Below are 23,846 nucleotides of genomic sequence, written 5' to 3' on the forward strand. Positions count from 1 at the left end.
CTAAAACCAAGTGAACGTGCCAAGCAGCCCTTTAACCCCTAAAATGTTTAACCCCTAAGATGTTTCTCTCGGTCCTGACCACAAAGGAGATGTATTTCCACGATTTCAGAACACTGGATGCAGATGGCATGTAAGTTTCATCCGGTGTTCTGAAACCAATGTGGCAGCAAGGAGCTGGAGCTGCAGTTCCTCCCTCTGTGATTTTCAAGCCCAGGTTTTGCTGTGTGTGAACGTTCTCTTGGAGCACCTTGGGAGCCCGTCCAGATCTGCTGCAGTGCAATCTATCAGGGCTGAGTCAGGCCCAGAGTCTGAGGTCCGCTCTGAGTCACCGTGGCAGTGTCCGGGTATTGGTGGAGCCTCAGGGAAATTGATGGTTTAAATACTGTGAGAATCTTTATCAGCACAGGAAATGACAGCTCATTAAAATACTAACCGTTAAGCCTGTTTAGATCACTGTCTGGAAGTACATTAACCATTGAAGGCTCAGATAACTTGCAGGAAGAAAGGTGCACTATTCGGAGAGTGAACACAGTATGCAAATCCATCAGCTTTGGTGGTTGTCCACTGCTGCATAAATATTTCCACTGCTATCTATTTTTCAAGCATTTATACAATTTTTTAAGAAGTTGATGCCATATTTGAGCAAAATTTGTGGTTTCTTTGAGGGGGAGAATGGCAGAAGTAACCACATGTACTGCCTCCTACAGAGTGCCTCACTGCTTTTTATTGTGTTCCTACAGGGGAGGGTCGAGTGCAAATCCAACACAGAGACGCTCGGTGTGGGAGGAATGGATGCTGGGTGTGTTGGGTTCAGGAAGTTTTGTGTAATTGCTCAGCAGGTGAAGGCCTCTGTCCAGCCCAGCTGTCAGCAGCGTGCCTGATTTAAGTCAGTGCATCTTTTAAAGAAGGTTGGGAGTATTGGAGGAGGCTGCTGTGTCCCAGCACACCCCTCCTTCAGCTCTCTGCATTCTCCAGTGCCCCGTCTTTGTAGCAGGAGATATCTCTGGCCTCAGGCCATGCTGCTCCGACAGCAGGATGAGATACCAATGCGTGCACCTCGTGCTGATCGAACACACAATGAAATTTCCCAGTTAGCTGGGTTTTCTGCGGTCTTCATTTTGAGTTGTAGTGCTGGCATTTCCTAAAAGGATGTTTTTCCATAGCGGGATGAGCCCAGATAGCTGAATCTGAGCAAAATGTGACACCATATTGTGTCTCCAGACCCCAAGAGGGCTCAGACAAGGACAGTGCACTCCTGGCAGCCGAAGGGTCTGGGAACATCAGTCTCTGCCTTGAGTTAAAGGGGTTTTCCAAATGCAGCTGTGGATCTGAGAGATGATCCACCAAATGGGATTGTGACTCAATGCTGCATCACCTTTCCAAGCAGGGCTTTGGGGTTTCAGCCTGGGAACCGGCGCTTTGTTTGCCATGGCTTCAGTTATTATCTCTCTGATTTCCCTTCCAACTATGGAGGGACCGATTCCAGTAGCTGCTGAATAGAGTAAGGATTTCAGAACTGAATGCCGCTGAAGTCATTATTTATATTTTTAATTTCCATCACAGTAAATGGAATTTAAGAACTACTTAATCAGCTGCTTAACCATTTGTGGTCCCTTACAAATGAGAAATTTTACTAACACTAAAAACAAAGCTCACCATATTAATGTTCTTAAGTGTGAGCCTACACTGGCAATGTTGCTAATTCTAACATTTCTCTTCTGGAAGAGCACAGAGGTGCACACGAGTAGAGATTTACAGAAGATGGGAGTTCTGTATCCTGAGTTGTAGACCCGTGGTTATTTGTGAAATGTTAGCACAGGGATTAAAAATGGCAGCTTTGGTACAGAACTGTACTGCAGCATTAAGCACAGCTCATAATGGTCTGTGTGTTCCCAAACTCTGGAGGTATGGGTTGTGACATCAGCAACTCGAGAGTAACCCACACTCTTTAAGATCACTTCCAGAGGAAAATATGTCTTTCAAAAGTGCAAATATCGTGATTAAATGATTAGAAAGTATTCTTAATATTGGTAATACAGAGTTGAAGTCCTGAAGAAGGTAATGGTTTGGGTTAAGCTAGCATAGGGAGAATGGTTTGTCCTCTTGGTGTGGTGCTTATGCCTTCTGCGTTTGCAAAGCTCCCACCTGTAGTTCAAAAGGCTCTGTAACAAAAATAAGTTCCCTGAAAACCTTTCCTACCCTCCACCCCTTACTGATGTGCCCTTGAGGTTCAAATATCGATGGTGGTTCTTTTACATTTAAAAGCAGATGAATACATTGCAGAGCGGGCTGTAATAAGCAGAGCTTTGCTGTTGCTGTTGCTGGAAGTTTTAGGACTCATTAACCACGAATTTAACAAACGGTGAATAGCAGCTGGGGAAATCAGGTTGTTGCTTAGCAAACGATTTCTAGGGAGTGACTTTATCTTTGATTTGAAGTCCTCCAGCAGTTCACATGCACTACGTTTTTAGCTCTTAAGGAGGGACAGGGGTTGGTTACTTCTTTTTTTGTCAGTCTTTTCTTATTTTTGGCACATAGAGACTACAGAGTATGGATCAATTCTGCTGTGCATTTCGGTTCTTTTATTTTCTTGTCCTCTCCTATTCTTTATTTGAAAGACAAGAAGCTTCGTTCTCACAGGGAAATGCAAGGAATTCCTTGTAGGTGATACTGCAGGCAGGGTTATCTCGCAGCATCTTCCTTCCAGTCAGATGTGTCAGTGCCTCTGGTTCCATTGGCCTTCTGACCATTCGGTCGCTTTTGAAGATGTACCTTAAGGTCTTTGCTAAGTGGTGCAGAATTCTAATGCAAATCTGTTCCTTTGGCATTTGTGCCTGCATCTGCCTTCAGTCTAATACCGAAAACTGTGCCGAAGTCCTCCCCTCCCTCCCTCTTTGATGGGAGGTGAGCTTCACTATCTTTGTGAAGGGCACCTCTCATTTCTTAGTATTTAAAATGAAAATGAGGAGTCTTTTCTAAAAAGAAATAAATAAATTCATTCTAAAGCAGTTTCTACCCTTTGAATTTTAGATGATGAATCAGTAGGTCACAGAATTTTATTGAAAGAGAGCAAATAACCAAAACTAAGTCACTGAAATGAGAGTTCAAATCTTATTTCTAGAACTGGGGCTGCAGTGAAAGTTGGTTTTCTAGTGCCATTCTGCTTCATTGTATTTGTTCTTTTAAATCTATGCGGGGTTTTTTTTTTTTTTTTGTTTTTGGTTTTTTTGGTAGAATTAAAGCTGATTGAATGTGCAAAGAAACAAAGGTCCTTATGTTCAGGATTTTACAGTTCTTCAAAATAACTCTGATAGAACCAATGTCACACACCCTTCACTGTTACTCATGCCCACAAAAGAGAAAATGCTGAGTACTTTTAGTGGGGAAAAAAAATTGAAAAGTGGCAATGCACAGAATCCTTCCGAGCCACCCAACTTGGTTTTATGATTTAGTTCTGTTATTCAACACTAATTTGGCACTGACTTGGTTCAGCTTTCAAAAACAAAATGATGGAGAATTTGAGTAACTTCTTTTAATCATTCATCTCTCACAGCTTTCATAACTCTTCATATTCATGCAAAATTTTAGAAATAAAGTATTACCTTTCAGGATCTTTCCTGGGCTTCCATTTGCAAAAGGAAAGAAACCCGAAACATAACTGCTCTTCCCAGCGGTGACTCGTAGCGATCAGCGAGTCATTCCGAGAACATTTCACCGCAGACACAGTCAGATTCTGAAGGGTGGGTTCTGAAAAGCTGGGAACCGTTTGGAGATGTTGACATGCTCTAATGCAGAATGTGTCCTCGATGTGCTGTAGTTTCAATCCTTTTTTTTTTTTTTTTTTTTGGCTGAAAATGTACCGGGCTGGACACAACATTTACTCACCCGTTGGTATCGGCGTATGGTGAATCATGGAGGACACAATCTTCTTCGGATAAATATGTTTAAAAAGTAATTTGTACTCTTGGCAAGTGGAGGGAATAGAGTGGGGAGAGCGAGTTGTTTTGTTGCTTCACTTTGTGCATTTTCATAACTTTTAAAGATTAGAAAGCTCTTACTTAGGGATTGGGATTTAACGTGGAAAAGCAAACACTGTGTCAACATGGGAGGCTGGGGGAAATGACTGCAAGGGTCTGGGTCCCCCCATCGTGTAATTCAGAGAGGAGATGATGGTTTTCAGCCCTGTCTGCGCATGGCTCAGTGAAGCAGATGTTACTGACTTCTCCCTGAAGCGGTGGTGTAAAGACTCAGAACTGTAGCACTGAATTGTAGGTGACTTTTGTAATGTAGAAGACCATATTGATTTCTTTAATAATTAAAAAAAAAAAAAGAGAGAGAGAGAGAATAAACTGATGTTTGGCAGCAGTGGGAAATCTCCCACTTTAGCTACTATTAGCAGTGTTGGTGTGCAGACATGGCTCGGGTTGTGCCTGGCTCTACTACCACCAGTTGCTGCTGGTGGTAATTTCTGCTGTGTAATGCTTAAGCTTTTTTTTTTTTTTTTTTTTTTTTTTAAAGTGTGACGACAGTTTTTTAGCTCCCCAGTCCTCTTGCTTCATAGTGTGGTGTTCAGATCTACAGGAAAGTGATCATGTTGGATGTGGATGTGCTGTGGTGTTAGCAGGATGGAAGTCGGCGGCCGCCCTGTGCAGCATTAGCACCTCTGTGCTTTGGGAGAGCGTTCGCAGCTCCGAAAACCTCTTGTCAATCTTTATAATGTGAATGTAGGAACAAGGTGTTCAGTAACGTATTGCAGTTTTTGTGCAAGTCATCTGCCATAAAGCATGAAGTGATTCAGAACAGGGTTCATAGTTCTCTCTTTGTTCCTTTGTTAATCACTGACCGATGGGAGGAGCCTGCAGAATTTGCTAATGCATTCTTTCTGGATAAGGATGACGCACAGATTGTCCTAATAAGGACTTACTTTGAGAAAGGGGCCGTCTCCTTTGAGGAGATAGGGGCAAGTCATAGGGCGAGCAGTTTCTTTTTTAACTGAGGGATGACACAAGCACAAGTCATTTCCTTATTAATCGGTTCAAACCAGTTCTTACAGGAACTGCTGGTGATAAATGTGGGACTTCTGAGAAGTCATTCATTTCATTCTCAGCACCACATCAGCGCACAGCCCTGGCTGCCCTCTCCCAGGCTTTAAGGAAACTTTGCTCATTGCTTCTTTCTGTGTTACCAGCAGTGTATTATCGCTGATTCGCTCTGAAATATTTTTCTTTTTAAACACTTTGAAGCTCTGGGGAAACATGTCCCTTCCAGAAGTATCAGATTAAAGATAAAATACACTTTATTTTGTGCTTATCTGCTTTCCCAAGCAGCAAAGCACTTCTGAGCTGTAGCTCAGTTGGAACTTTGTTCTGTTTGGGTCAAGGTGGTAAGTTTTGTTGTTTGTTTTTTTTTTTTTTAATATGTATGGGTTTTTTTTCTGTTTTTTTTCTCCTCCTCTATTTTGTCTTGTTCCCTGGGAAAAAATATTGCATCAGTGCTATTCCAAGTATAGGTCCTTCTCTTCAGAAGCCATTTCAAGAATATTTGGAAGCTCAGAGGATAAAACTCCACCACAAACACGACACCGGTATGCCGCAGGTAAGAACCTCTCTGCCTCCCCCATGAACTTTTCCTCTCTCTGCCTTTTCCCTGGGTCAGCTTTGCAGGTTTAACTCATTATTCTTCGTGAAGGGTTTTGCAGTGGCCCAGGAAATAGCTGAATATTAATTTAAAAAACAACCTGGGAATTAACAATAATAAAAGATTTGTATGCAACTGGGTGCAAACCTCCTAAATAACATAGGAAACAATAAAATAAGACCGATGGCTCATCTTGCCTCTCTGTTATTGTGTCTATTTTGAAGGAGAAATAGAAGCAGAAAGAAGTTATGCTTACACGAGGAGTGATGGTAAACTGTGTCAGCACCAGTGCTTGGGAAGGCAGTGGGTTCTGTTGCATAATGGCCAGTGAGAGAAACAGAACCCCTGGGGGTCAGTGTCCAAAAGGGAAAAGAAAGATACAGTGTTTGGTGTTGGGACAAAGGGGCAGAAGAACCCTTTCATACAAAGCAGTGTGAAAAAACTAAACATTTTTAGTGGCGATGGTGCAAGTTTGTAACTTCCACACGAGCTCCAGTCACCCAAACCCATTAATCTAACTAACTGCTCAGTAGTAGTTGGAGCTCTTATAAATGTTTTCTGACCCATTCCTTAATAGAAAAGAGGTTCAATTAGGGAGAATCAGTCTGGGATAAGTAGATGTTGAGATACCTCTCATTTGCATTGATGTGACTGTTGTGCAGTGCAGTGCTGCCCTCCTTTGACAAAAAACAGCAGTGAGGAGCAGTGGGGAAACGGAGTGGGACCGCAGATGTCATCGTGTTAACCTTTAGACGAATTAGAATCTGATATTAATGGGAAGATGCACAGTTTAGGAAAAAACCATTGTCAACCAGTGGCCTTATTGTTTTGTTTGCAATGAACAAGACAATTGGCAGTCGGGGGTTGTTAATTCCAAACTCTCTGAAACTGTTAGCAGAGACCAGCCAACACTGGGAATAATACATCACTTCATCAGCACAGGGTGAGCAAGCAAGGGTTCGTTGTCTGCCCTGCAGTGTGGATGGCTGCCCCCAGTGCCTTGTCTTTCCAGGGACCAAATTCAGCTGTACAGATAGCTTGGTTCCTGTTTTCAATTTGATAGATTAGTTCTAAAAAGATGTTCAGGTTTTTCCCTTTCACTTATAAAATGGAGAGAACTGCCTTTGTGCTGTCCACTAATCTCAGTTTTCCTCCTTGTTCTGCTTTGTCTTTGTCTTCTTCAGGGTGAAAACTGGCTGTCGTGGATGTTTGAAAAATTGGTGATTGTCATGGTTTGTTATTTTATCTTATCTATAATCAACTCCATGGCCCAAAGCTATGCCAAAAGGCTGCAACAGAAGATGTACTCCGAAGAGAAAACCAAATGAGCTCGGAAAAAGAACTGGGAATGGGCTTTAGCAGACACAAAAAGTGACGCTTCTTTCCATACGTTTAAAATTCAGCATTATTCAAAATGGGGGAAAACTTTTTAACATCAACTTTGAACTAAGGCAGGTTTTTATTTTATTTTGAAAATAATTTGGCTATTAGAACAGACGTTTCACTGACAAAACTTAAAGGTGTTAAGGTAAGGTATGAACGCTTTATACGTCTGAGTTGTATCGTATGGCATGGACAAGGTGATGTTAAATTGTGCTTAACACAGATGTTGTCCATCCAAATTACTTCCAAAACCGATGGTTTAGTATTTCCTGATTTCATTTCAGACTGACCTAAGGGTAACCTTTATTTTGAAGGGCGGCTCTTTTGCTTTTTTACCTTAATTTTCAAGACCATCAAGATGTATATAAATGAATACAAATTGGATAAAAACTGTTGCATGTCCCTCGTGGTAAGGTTATTCCATTTGAATTCTCCGGTGTCCCATTGCATTGCACGTGCTCTTGGTTGGAAAAGCCGCCCTTTAATCGTCACGATGTTAGCAGAGATGATTGATGTCAAAATGCTGAAGCTGACATTTTTTTTATTCTGTATATTTAGAATGAAGTTAAGATAAAACTTTATAAAGTCATCTTTGATCATTCCAGAATTTCTTGTGTCAGTCTTTTTAAGCTGTTTCTTTTCCTTTCCCCTTTTGTATGCTGAGTTTCGTCTTTGTTAAGCCTTAATCCCACGGGTTGCATGCTTTACTCATCCTTCCTGCACAAATGGTGCTGAAACCACCCTTTATTCTTTTTTCCCTTTTTCTTAAGAACTTCTTATCAGAACAAAGTAGAAGGCGTATCACTGGGTGAAGTATGGCTCACTGCTTAAAATAGGCGAGTTTAGCTGTGATTGTTAGCATAAATTCTTGGTCGATGTTTGCCACTGATCACAACATCATGAGCTGTGAAGGAGAAGAGAAGGCGGAAGTGTAAAGGTTCCAGATTAACACAGAGAATTGGTGTCAAACCCAGCAATTGTATGTGGAGCCATAGAGAACCTCACACTTGGGCTTGAAAATTCAGGCGCTTATAAAATATTGCTTTAAGTCAGTGTTCTGATTTTAATGTATATGAACATAATCCATATTAAAACAGATCTCTTCCCTCTTTAGAAAGTAGACAGCCACACCACTGCTGCTGTGTATTACTACTCCTGTGATTTTAGAACTGTTGTTTTTGATTTTTAGCCTAGGGGGGATTAGGAATTAATTTGACTTTCAGTTAGCATTATCAACAGGTGTCACACAAGCACCAGGCAGGCTTGATTTTGCTCTTGCTTGGGTTGTATATTTATGCCTGCGTTAGGTTAGGGCAGATCATGAGCAAGGTGTGAGAATAAGGATTTTGTTCAATCCTGCCTGAATGTCCTCCTGTGTTGCCAGCCGTCGTGACATCCCCATGGCTGTACCATCCTGTCGGATAGCTTATCAGACTGATGTTGACTGTTGGATCTCATGGCAACAACAGTCGGTAGGCTGTCTGACATTTTGGTATCTCTCATCTGACCGTTCCCTCATCCATCTCCAGCTGTTTTCATTGAACATCAGTGGCATATAAATGTTTTTCAGTTTTGATGGAAATGAGTACACCAGCCATGCAGTGTGGCAAGCTGCATCCGAAGCATCTCTTAAAGCTCCATCTCAGTTGTGTGTCAGGTTTGTAATGTTTATCTTGTATGCTTCGTGTATAACTTCAGACATTATTGAGTGAACGGGGAGGCTTTAAATATGGACTTTTCTTAATGTAGCTGTGTTACATTTAAATATTTGGAGCCCTGGGTGCTGGGAAGTAGTTAAAAGCAACAGGAGGGGAGGCAGCATGAGGCTGTTAAAAGCAGTAAGGCCGTTCATTTGCCTCTGCTGAGTTTTAAGAGGTGAATAGTTTTTCTGAATTCTGGGCCCTAATGGCTTTTTCTCTTTTGGGTCTAAATAAGCTCTTTGACAATTACATAGCAAAGAACTTGTTCTAATGCAGTACACATTCACAAAATAATTAAAAAAAAAAAGCTCTTTTTAGTACTTCACTTTTTTCAGTCTGCTAAAAGTTTAATTTTGCGCATTGTAAAAACTCATGTCAGCAGCTCATGGCTGTTTGTTTCATTTTTCTTCATGTTTGGGTTTGGGTTAGTGAAATAGCTGTTTGCAACCTTCTTGCTTCTGTGCCATTGTTTTTTCCCTCAAATTTGCCATTTGTTCATAGGATGCTGCTGTTTACTTTGCAGTTCCAGTAGTGTCGTAAGGCCTTTCATAGGAGTCACTGAAGTTTATGCCATCTTGATGGCATCTTGAGATTGTATTAATAATTAAAAAGGGATGGAAGAAGCCCCTTGAGCCAATAAATGATAACTTTCTGAATGCCCTAGCAGTCTCCTTGTAATGATGCCTCTTTGCCCAGCTTCCCCCCTTTTATTTCAATCTGTTTGCACATTGAAAAGTGAAGTGAGAAATACAAACATACAGTTCTTCATGTCACGTTGGACATGACCACTCAGATGAGTTGTGCCATTGTTTGGAATCTTTCTGAAAGTATTTAACAGAGGAACTGCTCGTTCTCCTTCCTCCTACCTTTTCAGCAACGGGCGATAGCAAAGTTTGGTAAAAGTTAATACAAGGTAAGGTTGTGAAAATGGAGAGTGCTATGTTTGCTTAAATAAATGATTCCTCATGTTTATTCCAGCTGGATTTTTTCCTTTTTTGTGTATTGAATTTGGTTACACTTTGAAATTTGTTATCCCAAGTGTTCTTTGGTGAGTGTGAAGACAGAAGTTGTGTTTCCAGTTTATTTTGTGGCTACAGAGAAAGGCCCAGAGCCTTTCACATCTCATCTGGACGCATTTTGCTGCCTTAGCCCACAGTTTTGTCAGGAATACTTTCAGTTGTGCTCTGGAAGCTGCCGATCATGGAGTTTGATGTGGCTTAGGCCCAAAATGAGCTCTTTTTGCAAAGAGCAACAGCGTCAGTAGCTTCACCATGCTCTGATGGATAGTTTGAAAAGGTCACGCTGCTCTGTGCTAAATGGAATCACCAGTCCCACACTGCTCCATCACAGCAAACAGGAACTGTTCCATCTGCAGTTCCCCACCTCCGTCCCAGTGGTTCGCAGTAACGCAGCAAGCTGAGCTTGCCCTGCTGCTGCTTGTGCTGACAGACACCACTGATACTTGAGTGGCTCAGTGCTGTTCCTCTCTGCTGTGTTTTGGGGTTTCATTATGTAATTTGTTAGAACCAGCTTTCTCCACACTCCAAGCAGCACTAATTGCAAACAAGAACACTGTGGATCAATCATTACATGGTTATCAAGTACAAACACGAATGGTAGTGAACAAAGTGTATTGCGGGTGTAAAAATAAGTGGTGGCTGGGGGTGGTCCTGGAGGTAAAAATAATAGCAGTTGTCTTTGAAACACATGGTTAAAAAATACTTACCATCAGCAGTCATTGGAGGTAATGGAGATGGCTCATCTGGGATTGTGAGTTCCGAGGGGTTTTTTGCAAGCTTGTGTTTTTTATTTCTTGGAGCAGGAGAAGGAAAAAACCTCCCAACAGTAAGTGCTTCCCCTACCAATGGGATCGTGGGACTGCAGCACCGAGTGCAGCGTGAGGGGGGGAGTGGGGGTCTGGTCCAGGGGAGTTTGTTGCTGGAACCTCTCCAGGAAACAGAGCAAAGTGATCGCTCTCCGTGGAACACCCCAGTGCCTCCTGAATCAGATAGAGGGTAGATATTTGCCTACGCTCCTTGCAAACTCATTTTTAAAGGGATTATGCAGGAACCTCCTGATCCTGCTGTGACTTTTGAAGTTCACGTGTGTCATTGAGGACAGAGCTGCAGCCTCACGTTTCTTCCTCTGTTTGACTCCGTGGCTGCACGCACTCAGTGTTCCCAAGAGGCAGCTGTTTGGTCACAGTGTGAGCTGGAGAGGTGTCACAACCTGAGCCAGCGAGAGGAGCTCAAATGTAGAAATGGTCATCAATGTCCAGAAAACCATCTGCCTTTCCAACTAAAAGCAGACAGGAAAGGCCCAGCATTCTGTGATGGGCTTTGGGCACACACTGAGAATTCAGCACAATGCTATTTTGGTCAAAAATGCTGCTGACAGCTTTGTGTTGGGTTCAGGCTGTTGGGCTCTGAAGTTGTTCTGCATATTCACTGCTGGTGATGTTCAATTGTTTGAAAAATACACGTGAATCTGTTAAACAGGCTGTGCTTTGTTTTAGTTTGCCTTTCACATTGCTCTTTAATCTGCTGGAGGGGTTTTTATTACCATTCACTTAAGGAATGATTCAGAGCATTGACTACATGAGCATTAAATCAAAGGTCGCCTTTCTCTAAACCTTATTTAAGCTGTTCAGATACGGATAAGTGTGCAGCACGTCCCGTGTTTCGGGGGAGTTGCTCCTCCCTTAATTGTTCTGGTTTCCCAAGAAGCTGAAACGTGATGCCCAGGCAATTGGCAATAAGGAAATGAACTGCTATTTCCTGGTGAAAGGCAAAAGATAGAGCTTGTGAGCTTTCTGTGTTGTTCCTGCTCTGATAACTGCTCCGCTCCACACCCGCCTCCTGATGGCCCCAGAAACTGCTGTTCAGTCCGTGTAAGAAGTACAGATTGGTGACTTCTGTGCTTCTTCTGCTTGAGTGATCCTCTGTCCTTAATACCAGCAGTTCAAGGCATAATCTATTTTTTTTTTTTAAATGTACATGTGACAGAGGAGCCCCACAGGTCTGATTCTGTCTCCCCAGGTGATTTTACGCATTTTGTTTCCCCGTGGCATTGGCAGTGTGTGTCATTTCACTGTTCTTTGCTATAATGGAGAATTGCTGAGATGGAGAATATCTGAAAGGTATCTCAGATCCAGGAGATTGTGAACTCCCTATGTCTTTAAGTTGGAAATCTCCTGTGCTGTCCTTTGGCAGTAGGGTTCAGCTGTGGCGGAGGGTTGGTCATTCTGATTGAGTAATGAAGGTGCTGGTGTTGATGGCAGACTGATGCTCACTCCTGGTGAGCTGATGGCTCTTTGCTCAGTTCCTGCAGTCCCAACTGCCCGTCATTCTCAGTGCTCTCTGTACAAGATGAGGTTTGGCTCTTGAGTGGAGTTTTCTGCAGTTTGAGTGAGATCCCACGTGGATGTGTAATTTCAGGTTTCCTTTGTTGATGAAAAATAAGCTACTTTATCGCAGTAAGCATTTGGTTCGCATCTATTTTTTTATATAATAATACTCCACAGTGAAAATACTGACTTTGGAGACAGTCTTACAGAGGAAAATAACGTGAAAAGCTGAGTTAAGTTCTCACAGGGAGGGACGTGATTTACAGCATCAAAAGCTGCATGTATACATCTGCAGACCTGGTGACTCAGTCATGTAGGAGCTGCTCCATGTGGGGTGAAAGGAAATAAATGTCCCAGTGCACTCTTTACAAGTGGTAGAAACAGCCATCCCACAGCACTTTTATATGGGAGTTCATAGTGAACCCAGTATTGTTTGGAGCTGAGTGGCAGCTCTGAATTGTTGCCCAGCTCTGACTGTTCTGACTGAGGCTGCCACAATGACTCAACTGCTGCCCTTGCCAGCCAAGAATTATGGAGTCAGTGTTTCATGACACCTTCAGTGTGTGGGATGAGGCTGCTTTCCATTTGGCTCCTTGGGTGGTGTGCTGCTCACGCGCTCCAGTCACTGATCTGTTACATATAGGAGCTTGCTGGGCAAGGGCTCAAACTGAATCGTGTCATCTGACCACAGTTACAGCATTCTCAGGCAACTGAAGCGTACTCATGTGAGCCTTTGAATAAACATTGTACTGTATGCCTAACCAAATAGGTACAACAGTTGTGTCTGGAGAACGCACTCATTTAAGTGCACGTTTACTGTTTACGATGGCATTTGTTTCTCATCATATATAATTAGTGAAGGGAGCTCACTGCTTCCTGAAGCTGAAACAGGAAATATTGAGAGGAGTTTTGGCCAAGAGAAAATCCTCATTTTTCTTATTTTTCTATATGATGGAGCCCCATGGCCCTGCTAATCTCTTACCCCTAGTCATCTCCAGACTTTTCCAACTTGCTCTGTATCACTGACAATAACATTTGTTTGAAACCACCCAATGTGCAGCTGTTGGTGCTTCTGGGAAGGGGTTAAGCATGTTCTGCTGATTCACGGAGGTGGGTGACTCATTACCCACCCGGACAGAGGGGAAGTGGCTGTCTGGAGGGAGAGGATTCATACAATGTGTGCTCAGAAGGGGCCATTGTGAACATCCAGTTTGAGTGAAAGAGCCGGAAAGGCTCTGCAGTTAAAATTTGGGATTATCAGCTCTGCACCCAGGCGGGTTAAAGGCTGTCGGAGTGTCCAAGCCGTGCTGCTAGCTTAAGGAAGAAGCTTACACTGGAATTTGTTGCACTGGTAAAAGTGTGGCTGGGGTGCCCTTAAAAGCAGTAGAGAAATGGCAGCAGCTGTGCTCTTTTTGTAGCTTTTTGTAATACAGCAGATCCATGAATCACGTTCCTGGTGGCTGTTGTTCAGCTTTTAAAGCAGTGTCCAGCAAATCTCAGGCTTCCTTAAAGTACGCTTTGACATCCGAGAGTACTTCCTTTAGGATGTTTGGGTTGTCATTTCTTAGCACTTATACTGAATTTATTAACAAATGCTAAAGGAAATGAATGAATCATTCAATACCTTTTTCACCCTAACATTTCCCAGTCGTGTACCAGCTGCTAATTCGCACACAACTTCCTTTTTCCATATTGGCAGAATTCTGGTTTTTGCCCTTAATCTAGAGCTGTTCCTGTTGCTAACTCCATGCTGGTAAGTCCCCTAAAAGTCCATTGTTTGTATCCCTTTTTTTTTTTTTTTTTTTTTTTTTTTACTGCTATCAAGTCTTATTTTACAAGCAAGTCCAAATAAATTGCATCAGTGCCCTGCCACAGGCCAGTCACTGTCTTTAAAGTACTTGTAACTTAGGTCCTGTATTTTCTGGTGATCAAATAAACTTATCCTGTTCACTCAGTATTTCTGCTATAGTTAGTCCTTGAATCAACTTCCAGGGAACTTGCACCTGTCCGTGACAACAAACAATAGTGAGGTTTGATGCATTGTTCCTTGGTTCATGGACTTCCTGTGGGTATTTTGCCTGAAAGCAGTGGGGTCAGGGCCACTGGTGCTGCCATCCCTCAGTCCACCATTGCCTTGGGATGGCCTTTGATCTACCTTGCTCATTTCAGCTGCTAATGAAGTTACAGCCCTCTGCCAGGCTCAGGCTCTTGTTTACACAACTAATTTTCTCCATAAAACAATAATAAAGAATTCTCCACCTTCTAGTATAATTTGAGATGATGTACATTTGAGAATAGTTATTCACTTCCTGCCACTTGACCCTCTGCTCTCCACATCCTGGGGAAAAAATAGAGGAATTCAGCCACAGATTAAAAAAAATGAAGGCTTAGTTTGGGAGAGGGTGTGAGAATCTCAAAACTGAGGTCAGCTGCAAAAAACGCTGGCAGGAAGAGACCTGGAGAAGCCAAAAATAATTCCTGTCAGCCTTAAGTAAAATCAAGGTGATCATAAGAACGAACGCAACAGTTACAGTTCTGTTTTTACCTCCAATTTTTGTAGCTTCAAGAAATCTGCATTGTCAAAATTCAAAATTTGACTGGCATCTTGTTATGCAGCAATGAATTTTGTGGCATAGCTAAGCCATTGAACTTAAACCCAAAGATGCTCCTTTGTTAACTGAAAGTGACATACTCCATTAAAGAGTAGATGCAGCTGTAATGGGTGAATGGCTCTGTGTCATTGTGGCTGCAGTATGTGCTGCTGCATTTGCTTCATGCTTGGAATTGTAAATACACAGACATAATGCAGTGGTATTTCTGCAAGTTACTTATGTAGCAGTACAATAGTCTACAGCTCTCTTCCTTGTTGCTGAGAGGACTTACCTGTCGTAGCTGTTTAAAAGCTCTTTTGTAACACGGCGTCACAATGAGGAAGAATATCCATCCCTGGGACTCAGTCACTGTTTTTCAGAAATGGAGTTACCTGTTTTCATTTCTGACACTGGAAGAAATCCTTAATCTGACAACAGTATCTGTAGCTAACACTAGGAAAAATGATTTCTACCTTTGCTAAGTATCCTGTGCTTTTTGAAGAAGGGAAGAAGGAGAACCTCACTGTTCTGCTTGCTTTCCTGACCCTTTGCTCTTTGCAAACTTGAACTGCCCGAGCTGGTTCTCTTGATGTTTTGTGCAATCTTTCCTCCAGTTTATTGTATGAGAATACCCACCCAGCTTAATAGTTCAATTGACAAAAACATAACACTAGAAAATCCCTTTTGATCGTTACAGTTCCCTATCTCTGAGCTGACAGGAAGTAATTTAGTGAAAAAAAATATTAAATAATCACAAATAATTATCTATAAAAACTATATTTGGTTTTAAATGAAGTATATCTGAATAGTTGAACAATGATTATTGTGCCCTCCTTTTGAGAAGGAATTCCTAAAACAGGAATTAAAGCAGCTGAGTGAAAAGAGAAGGCAAAGTGAGCTGAGTTGTTGGATTGTGCACTGTGGTCTGTAAGAAGAGTAGTGTCAAAATCTGCTGTCATACACATCAGGCATCTTTTAATATGAAAAGTCACCTGAATGCATTTACCCCACTTGCTTTCTTTGTCTTCCCTCCTGAATTTTTTTCTTTTTCTTTTTTTTTTTTTCTGAAGGCATTAGAGATTAACATTGCTTATCTTTAAACTTTGATGAAATGTATCAGAAACCATTGTGGCATGCATTGAAACTACAGCCATGACAGTGATCAGCTGTTGTTGCTTCTGTATTTGAGCAATTGTGAACTTACCCCAGTACTTTCTCCAATCAGCTGTGCAGTTACTTGGATCGTGTCAGATTTGTTTGCCTTTCCAGATCTTGTGCTCCTGAGCTACTTTGAGAACAGCTGTTCCTGGATGGATTTTAACGCTTCTGTTCCTGACCTGAACAAAAATGAAGAGATGAACGAAACCAGGAAAGGAAGTATAGATAAGAGTAACATACAGCGTCCTCTAACTGAAGCCCAGCAGAATTACAAGAGCATTTCTGCATCTACTGCTGTGTTAAGTCACTGCAGGTTTAAAATCTAGATTAGAATTTCTAATAGGGCAAGACTTCTATGCAGGCCGTGTTGCAAATGTCCTTAACATATTTACTGTTCTACATGCTTGCTCATCTTTTGGTTAAAAGCTCAGTGGCCTGGAGTGAAATAGCTCCGAACTTAAACTGAAACTGTGATATTTGTCCACTTCTCAAAGGAAAAGTCCTTGAGATTGATCTGATTTTTTTTTAATCTGAGTGGGTTTTGGTCACTTTTGCTCCTGTATCTGGCTGCTGTGTTTGCAGGCTGCAGCTTCACGGTGGCACCACCTTGTGGTCGTTGTAACATTCGTCGGGAAAATAAAAAGCCTGGTTCTTAAATTTTGAAATGACATAATAACATTACAGTGTTATCCATCTGTAATCTAACAGCAATTCTCCTCCCAAATCTTTTTAAGTACTAAAAAGCAGATTTAAAAAAGAACACCTGCTTGCTCTCCTAATACAGGATGAAGAGCAAGAGTTGTTTTTTCCCTGTAAATGTATAGAAAACATGGAATCCATTGTGATCTTCTATATAACTGGAGGATACAAAGAAAATGAAGACCCCCATTCACAGGTGTTTTGTTGTGTTTTTTTTTTTTTTCTTCCCAGATGGTTCAGAACTTCCAATGTTTTAAGCCTTGAAGTAGAATTTAAGCCTTACTTTGCTTTAAAGCATCACGTGGCAGACTGTTGTCTCTTGAATGATACCCAGATGGAGTTTGGCTTAATAATTGTGATAATGTGTGTTTTTATCAATATTAAAGCATTCCAGGGCAAAGTGTTAGCATGAAAAATTGGAATTGGAGAAGCTGGAATGCCTAGGGAGAAGCCCTTCTGTATAGAAATTCTTTATTAAAAATATGCAAGTTCTGAAAATGACATTTAAAGATTAAGCTATAACAGATATCAGCTGTTTTGGAAAACAGCTACTACATCTGTTAAATAGGAATAATATCTGTGCATATCAACATACTCAGTTCTCATCCATTTTGATTGTAACACATGCATGCCTTGCTCACAAGATTAACAAATAGTTGTAGTCCAGTAGCTTATATATTTGATAGTTGATGGAAGGTCTTCCAGTGCTGGGTTCTTTCAGGAAGAAACCATTTCAAAAATCAAAGGTTGGTGTAACTGGAGATAATTTGTTCCAGAGCTGTGAAACTGTCCAAGAAATCTTCCTCTTCAATTCCAAACTTAGTATACTGGTGAACATAGGCTCTGTGTGTCGAAGTCAAAACAGACAAGACATTAGAAATCTGTGAAGAATCTGACACATTCAATTAGACTGTATAGTTGCTGTAACAAATTCAAATGGATTTTGGTGGTTACATTTTACCTTTCTCTCTTGAACCTATTTTGTAATTCATACTTACTGATAAATCATTACTTATTTCTAATAGCATTTATTGCTTTGTATATTGCTTAATGAGACAGAATTGTATCTAACAAAATCCAGCTAACTAGGAAACGGAAGGAGCTATGATGATTAAATGAGAAAAGTAATTTATAAAGTTGAGATGCAGAGCCTAAACCTGTGTGTACAGGCCAGCTTGCTTCCCATCACTGCTGTTTTTACAGCAGGTGGTAAAAATAGGAACACTGCTGGTAGATGCAGTATTTCTCCTTTGACTTTTAATCGCCAAATTCCTGTTTATCAGGTGTCTGCTGTGACACTCAGTTACCTTGGGTTCATGGTGACCAACTAAAGAGGCAATCATTTTCCATCCCCTCAGTGTTTTTGAACTGAGCCAGGAACTTGTTTCCTGGAATGTGAAGCACGTCTGTATATAATTTAGAAACTGTATGATCAGTAAAAGAGTTTCTGTGTATTATTTTTAGAATGGGCAATCTGGAATGCACTAAGTTTAGGGAGCTAGAATACTGAGAAAATGGCTGAATCAGTAGCTCTAGAATATGTGGTATTGCTAATCCACAGAAAATAAGCACTGTTCTGTGCAAGGTAAGCACCCTGCCATCATGTTTGAAGTAAAAAAAAATGTTTCTGCTGAAGTGTGGGAACAGTATTCAAGCTCATTCACCATTACTTTGCTGAAAAAGAGACCTTTTTCTGCAATGATTTTGCTACCACTCTAAGATAATGTCAGCTATAAAGGAAATGAACAGAATTATTTTCACTTACTTGGAAGCAAACATATTCCAAGCTTTTCCTACAACATTGTCAAGAGGTTTCAGCAGGAACTGGCTATTGCTAACCAGAGAAGCAGACTTTTCATACTTATTAAATGCTCTTGGGGTTTTCCACTCATTAAAAGCATCCTGAGGATTTAGCCATGATGTATATAACGAGGGATCTCGGAAACTTCCTGTAGCAGAAATAAGATAAATGTAAATATTTTGATAAATGTAAAGCTACAAGGTCTTGTATCTTGATCTCATTAGTCCCATGTGACCTAATCGGTGCTCGGTGGATCAGTTCAGCCCTTGAGAAAAGTCTGCTGGTCAGTTTCAAGTGTATTGAATGTTTGAAACAGTTATACTACCTAGGAATGTACTCTGTGTCAGTACTTCATATGTGAGGTATGCTCGTCATTCCAGAAGCAGCAAAATATATTTTCAGACTATTGCTAAGAATTCTACTGTATATGTAGACTTCAGTCTCTTTGTCCTTCCCTACAACTCTTCAGCTAATATAGAAGCCTCAGCTGTAAATACAACAGTCCTAACTAGTTACACAAGGCCTTGCACATTAAAATCTTTCTAGAGAGAATACTGATTTTATTAGTCAAATACGTGTCCTTGTTTTATTTTCACTTTCACGCAAAGAAAACAGTTGAGATGTGAAACAAATGGCTGAGATGTTGTGCCCTTCCTTCTCACCTAAGTCTACACTGTGTGTATCTTTTCCTCGCAGGATGACCAGGTTGGCAATGGAAGTATTGAAATGCAGCAGCTTGTTTGTGGAATGACTGGAGGAGATGGAGGAGCCTGGACATGGCGGCCGTACTTGCCAATCAATACCTACAAGATTTTTGCAAACAAGTTATAAAACAAAGTTAATGTTTCATGAAATATGGATTCAGACTAACTCTGTGCCCCAAGCTGAGATCATGCTAGGGTTTGTAGTTTCTGCATGTCGGCTAAGCAGCAATTGCACAATTCTCAGAGGAAAACTGAGCTTGGCCAGCAGTGTTTTCCTGGTAGTCACTAATCTTACCAGAGAAACGGATACCTTTTTCTATAGTTAGCAATCTGCCAGCCCATTCTTTGCATAAGTGGAAGCTTTGCTGAATTCTCAATGTAAATGATATGGGAAAGCTAAGCATATGATTTTTATTAGTAGGTATAACAAGAAAAAGCATAGCAAAACAAATGATTCAAAGAATGTTCCAAATGAATCATGTAAATTAAGTGCATGACCAAAAACTGTTGTTTTGCATATTTTCAATAGTTATAATTAACTGAAATGTCTGGGAGCAAAAACATGAGCAAGCCAGGAGTGGCAGCTGAGTGAATAGTGCAGAAGCAGCTGGCTATGTGGAGGCAAATTCCTGCTGTCTGAGGGCAGCAGCTTTCTTCTGAAAGGAGTGACTAAAATCAGTGAGCCCCACAAAGCAGTAAGCTGTATTTCAACTGTAAAGATGTATTCTTAAAGAGTGATGGCTGAGTGAGTGCTTCTTACCTTCCTCCATTTTAGCATTAGCAATGAGCATTTGCCTCAGATGTTTGAGGAGTCCAGGCCAACTGAACGTGCTATATGCAAGGGAGTTTTCGGGCATCTGTGGTATGTTACGGAGACCCAACATCTTGAATTCAGGATGTGGAACTAACGTCTCCATTAAGTCTCCTGGAAAAAAAAAAAAAAGAAATAACAGCTGCTCATGTTTGACAAAAATATTGCATAGGCTAGTTAAAAAAGAAGAAGAGCGTGAGGGATTTTACAAAGATTAGTAACTGAAGGTAAGAAAGCAGAGTATGTAAAGTTTAAATTTAACAAATATACAGACATATCTGACAAAATGCAAAGATTTACAACCTACCACTGAGTTTTATACGGGCAAGTTAACAGCTCTTATTTGACAATTTAGAGTTGTCCTCCTTTTAGTCCGACTAAGAATCTGAAAAGACTTTCTACGCTTCTGAAGAGGTGGAAAGGAAAATGAGAGCTTAATTTTACAAGCAGATTCTTGGCAAGCCAATCGCTTGTTGCTACCAAGTTGTGTGCTAGTGTGTTTTCTGAGCTGAACACAAAACTAGAATTTGTTTGTACAAACTTCTAACCTAATGTTAATTGTTAAAACTCAGTCTAAAATTACCGCCCAGCAGAAATTTCCTCTGAAAGGTAAATGAGTACAAGAGTGGTAGTCATTTGAAAAAAGAGGAACATGAGTCTTTTGGTAAAGAAGGAAACGAGAAGCTGGTTATCTATTTTTGACTCTGCTACAAAATTAGGGTTGAATTACTAACTTAGTCTTTCACTTCCCTATCTATTTTTACTATCTTAAGCCTTGGGTTATATCCAAATAGTTGAGTAAAAGAGACTGAAGAACTTAAATTCCCCAAATGAAATGATTATAGAAAGATGTGTAAGAATGCCTTAAGTATCTACTTTGCAGTTAGATACCTAAGGGGTTTCTGCTGTAGTGTAAGCTAGCTTCTGCTGTGTGAGCAGGCTGGAAAACACTCCCCAGTTGATGTGCAATGACTTGATTTACATCCCTGAAGGAGATCTGTTTAATATGCATCAGCTGAGTACAGATCTTGTGGATGACATCATTTTCATGAACAAGAAGAGCATCTGATGACTGATACAGATGTGACAGAGTCAAAACAGAGTTGTAGTTTTGAACAATGACCTGGAAAAATAAAAAAGAAAAAAGAAAAAAAAAAAAACAACCACCAAATGAGAGTCAAACAACTTGATCTCTTTCTATAGTTTAATATATTCCTCTGGCTACTGTCATTTACTCAGTTGTGGTTAAGGAAGTGATTCATTTTCTTTGCCAAAGTGCAGAATAAGGTCAGGAGCTGTCACAGCTTTTTCATGGAAATGGAGCAAGACCTATGAGAATCACGTGACTCATCTCAGTTCAGAATGAAACTTGTCTGGGAACTGATTACCATGCTCAGATACTGTCATAACAGGAGATTTCTAGATAGCTAGTAGAGCTTCTCATGAAACTGCATTATACCACAGCGCTTTTATAAGTAGATTTTAAATGTTTTCTTACAAGCTTGAGATATCCATGATTTTTTTATTTGATTGATGATAGTCTTGATTTTTTTTTTAATGAAACTACATTAAACTACCAAATATGAGGCAAACAAATTGCTTTGTGTCACGTGGAACTTTCAAAGAATGAAGTGTTTCTCTTTTCTAGTTTATTTCTGTTGCATCTATTTTGTTTTACGCATGAAAAGCAAACAGTTTATTTAAGTTCCCGTTCCTCTGTGATCACAATTATAATCTTGCAAAATATCTTTGTGAAAAATGACATTCACCTCACCAGTGCCATAGGGCCAGATAACGTGGTTTAGTATAAATGAGGTTGGAAAAGCATCTCTTAAACACTGAGTCACAAATGTTCCTAGGCCAGAACCTGTACCACCAGCCATGCTCATTATTGTGAAAAATCCACTGAGTCGGTCACATTTCTCTACTTCTTTTCGCACTAGATTCATGATTACTTCTTTGTTTCTAGGCCCGTGAACAGAGTAGCTGTAGAATAAAGGAAAAAAAAAAAATGGCAGGTGATATAAAGTAAGTAGGCAGCAAGGTCAGCCTATTCATAAAGGGTACTTTATGGTACCCTTTATAGGGTACCATAGGGTATTACCAGTATAACTTGGCATTGTGTCACTCATTCTACTTGTAGTAAATAATCCTCAGCTGTGGCACTTATTTTGCAAAAGAGCTATTCATAAATTGTGCTTATTGTTAACCCACTTTTAAACATATTCTAAGCCATTACATTTTCCCTGTAAATACCAATTTCATTTTGCAAAAAGCAGCATAGAAATGTTGCTGCTGTATGTACTGTTTCTCTACCTTAAGTCATTAAACAATGTTTCTCACACAGCTGCAACAGTATCACTCCTAGAGAGCACAGACAGTCCATTAGCCTCTACAGTTCTACTAGTGAAGCTGGAAATGATGATTCGTACCCATTTGCCCAGTTGTTCCCAGACCCTTGCTTCTGACAGAAGTGCGACTGATCATTGTATTTCCAGTGGCCAGACCGGGCAGCTATTGATAAAGTTTGGCTGATTACTTTAGGTTCCATGTCAACAAGCACAGCCCGAGCAACTGGTACTGTATGGGGAAAAGAAACAAAACTAAGTGCCAATATCTCAGCTTGTTTATGTGAGATACCAATTTGCATCATGGCCCAAGTTGTATTCCTTTCACCCACATAAACCCAACTAGAACAGAAAACAGGATGCAGCAATGTCCTGGATTTCGAGAGAACCAACCACTGATAATACTAAAGATAGATCTGAATAACAGGGATATGGATACTTGGGAAAGAAATGTCTCAATTTGCTTGTCAACACTAGATTTAAATAGTCCAGACCCTAGTCCATGGTACTATCTACCTACAATGGGAAATGTGGATATTTGGAAGGGAAGATTATTTATGCATACACGTCCCATTTCCAGCCTGTGTTACTGGCAGACATGATCCATGGCCTCAGGCATTCTACCACCTGTGATTCTGCTTCTGTAGTTGTAAGCAATGTCAGGAAGGCATAAGGCTGGGACAGTTCTTCCAGACTGAAGGTAGGACTTGGCTGATGTCAGTACCAGACCCTCTGTGGGACACAAAACACCTAAAGGCTGTACCTCCAGACTCTGCCTCGCTGAAAAACCGTTCTGTACAGGCATCGTGGTAGGCTTCATTCTCCTTCTTGGAACACAACCCATGTGTGCCACGGACATCACCACAGATGGTGTTAAACACCTCATGACCAATTTGGTTACCACACTGGCCAAGCTGGACTGCAACTATTGACATTCTAATTCACCTCGTTTTTAGCCCTAAAAAAAAGAAAAGCACGCCTTTGGTGGATAAAAAACAAAAAAAAGTTAAAAAGGTTCTGACAAGCAGAATTCTGATCACTTTTGTAATTTTTTACAACCTCTAGTGAGGAGGGAAAGGCTACAATACAACCAGCAGCTATTTCTGGTGAAATACCGACAGTCAGCACTCAAAGAATGCAGATGACAGTTTAGAGGCAATCCTCTGCGTGTAGCACCGACCTCTCCGTGCAGACCGCTCCCGCCCCCGGGTGCCGCGGGTCCCTCACAGCTCCGCGCCGCCGATTTCCCGCCCGCTCCCCGCGGCCGCCATGTTCTGGGACCGCCCCCACCGCCCCTCACGTCGCTCGGCCGCCTCTCTCCTCCCAGTTGAGGAGGGACGCCCAGCTCTCCTCGCCCGTCCCTCCCGCCCGGATCTCCTCTCAGATCGATGCCGGCTCAGGAGGGCGGGGTCCATGCCGCAGCCCCTCCTCAGGGCTGACCTCGCGGAACCGCTCAACCACCAGCAGCGCACGCGCGCCTCAGCGAGCCCCCAGCTCGCCGCTCCTCGCTTCGAACGACTTGCTGTGCGCATGCTCAGAGGGAACTTCGGGCACAAGCGGCGGGGCTTCGGGGCTTCACAGAGGGCAATACGCACACTCCGAGCGAACGGCTTCGCCGCACCATCTGCGCAAGCTCCGTGCCAGGAGCGAGGGAGGTGGGCGAGTATC

At 41.4% G+C, this 23,846-nt stretch overlaps 2 protein-coding genes across 14 annotated transcripts in view; one reads left to right on the forward strand and one right to left on the reverse strand.

Moving 5' to 3' along the window:
• VMP1 (vacuole membrane protein 1) overlaps positions 1-7,627 on the forward strand; it is a 58,217-nt gene extending 50,590 nt beyond the window's left edge. For all 5 annotated transcript variants that reach the window (XM_019622005.3, XM_019622004.3, XM_019622006.3 and 2 more), the window contains 2 exons: positions 5,493-5,595; positions 6,822-7,627. In XM_019622005.3, coding sequence (XP_019477550.2) covers positions 5,493-5,595; positions 6,822-6,965 — 247 coding nt within the window. In that variant the 3' untranslated portion in view covers positions 6,966-7,627. The remainder of the gene's footprint in view (positions 1-5,492; positions 5,596-6,821) is intronic.
• On the reverse strand, positions 5,096-23,826 carry TUBD1 (tubulin delta 1). Of its 9 annotated transcripts, XR_014887578.1 has the most exons (10): positions 23,359-23,492; positions 22,942-23,136; positions 22,263-22,410; positions 21,600-21,816; positions 20,722-20,953; positions 19,780-19,944; positions 18,978-19,118; positions 18,280-18,463; positions 17,110-17,357; positions 5,096-15,994 (listed from the first exon to the last, which is right to left on the reverse strand). XR_014887578.1 is itself a non-coding variant. In XM_085240874.1 (9 exons), the coding sequence occupies exons 2-9, from the start codon at positions 23,111-23,113 to the stop codon at positions 17,255-17,257; spliced, it is 1,362 nt and encodes a 453-aa protein (XP_085097000.1). In that variant the 5' UTR covers positions 23,114-23,136; positions 23,619-23,826; the 3' UTR covers positions 5,096-17,254. The 9 variants fall into 9 exon arrangements, 8 of the variants coding, with proteins under 8 accessions (XP_085097000.1, XP_085096998.1, XP_085097001.1 ...); XM_085240874.1 differs by lacking the exon at positions 23,359-23,492 and adding an exon at positions 23,619-23,826 and having other exon boundaries at positions 5,096-17,357; XM_085240872.1 differs by lacking the exon at positions 23,359-23,492 and adding an exon at positions 23,619-23,826 and having other exon boundaries at positions 5,096-17,357; positions 22,942-23,157.
• Between the last annotated feature and the right edge of the window lie 20 nt (positions 23,827-23,846).

The sequence above is a fragment of the Meleagris gallopavo genome, chromosome 21 (genome assembly GCF_905368555.1).
Source record: "Meleagris gallopavo chromosome 21, MGAL_WU_HG_1.1, whole genome shotgun sequence".
NCBI classification, from domain to species: Eukaryota; Metazoa; Chordata; class Aves; order Galliformes; family Phasianidae; genus Meleagris; species Meleagris gallopavo.

Coding starts and splice junctions, on each gene's coding strand:
- TUBD1 (XM_085240874.1), bottom strand. CDS start 23,113: ATGTCAATAGTTGCAGTCCAGCTTGGCCAGTGTGGTAACCAAATTGGT. Junction 21,817..22,262: donor GGGAACAACTGGGCAAATGG/GTACGAATCATC, acceptor TTTATTCTACAG/CTACTCTGTTCACGGGCCTA. Junction 20,954..21,599: donor GGCCCTATGGCACTGGTGAG/GTGAATGTCATT, acceptor TTATTTTTCCAG/GTCATTGTTCAAAACTACAA.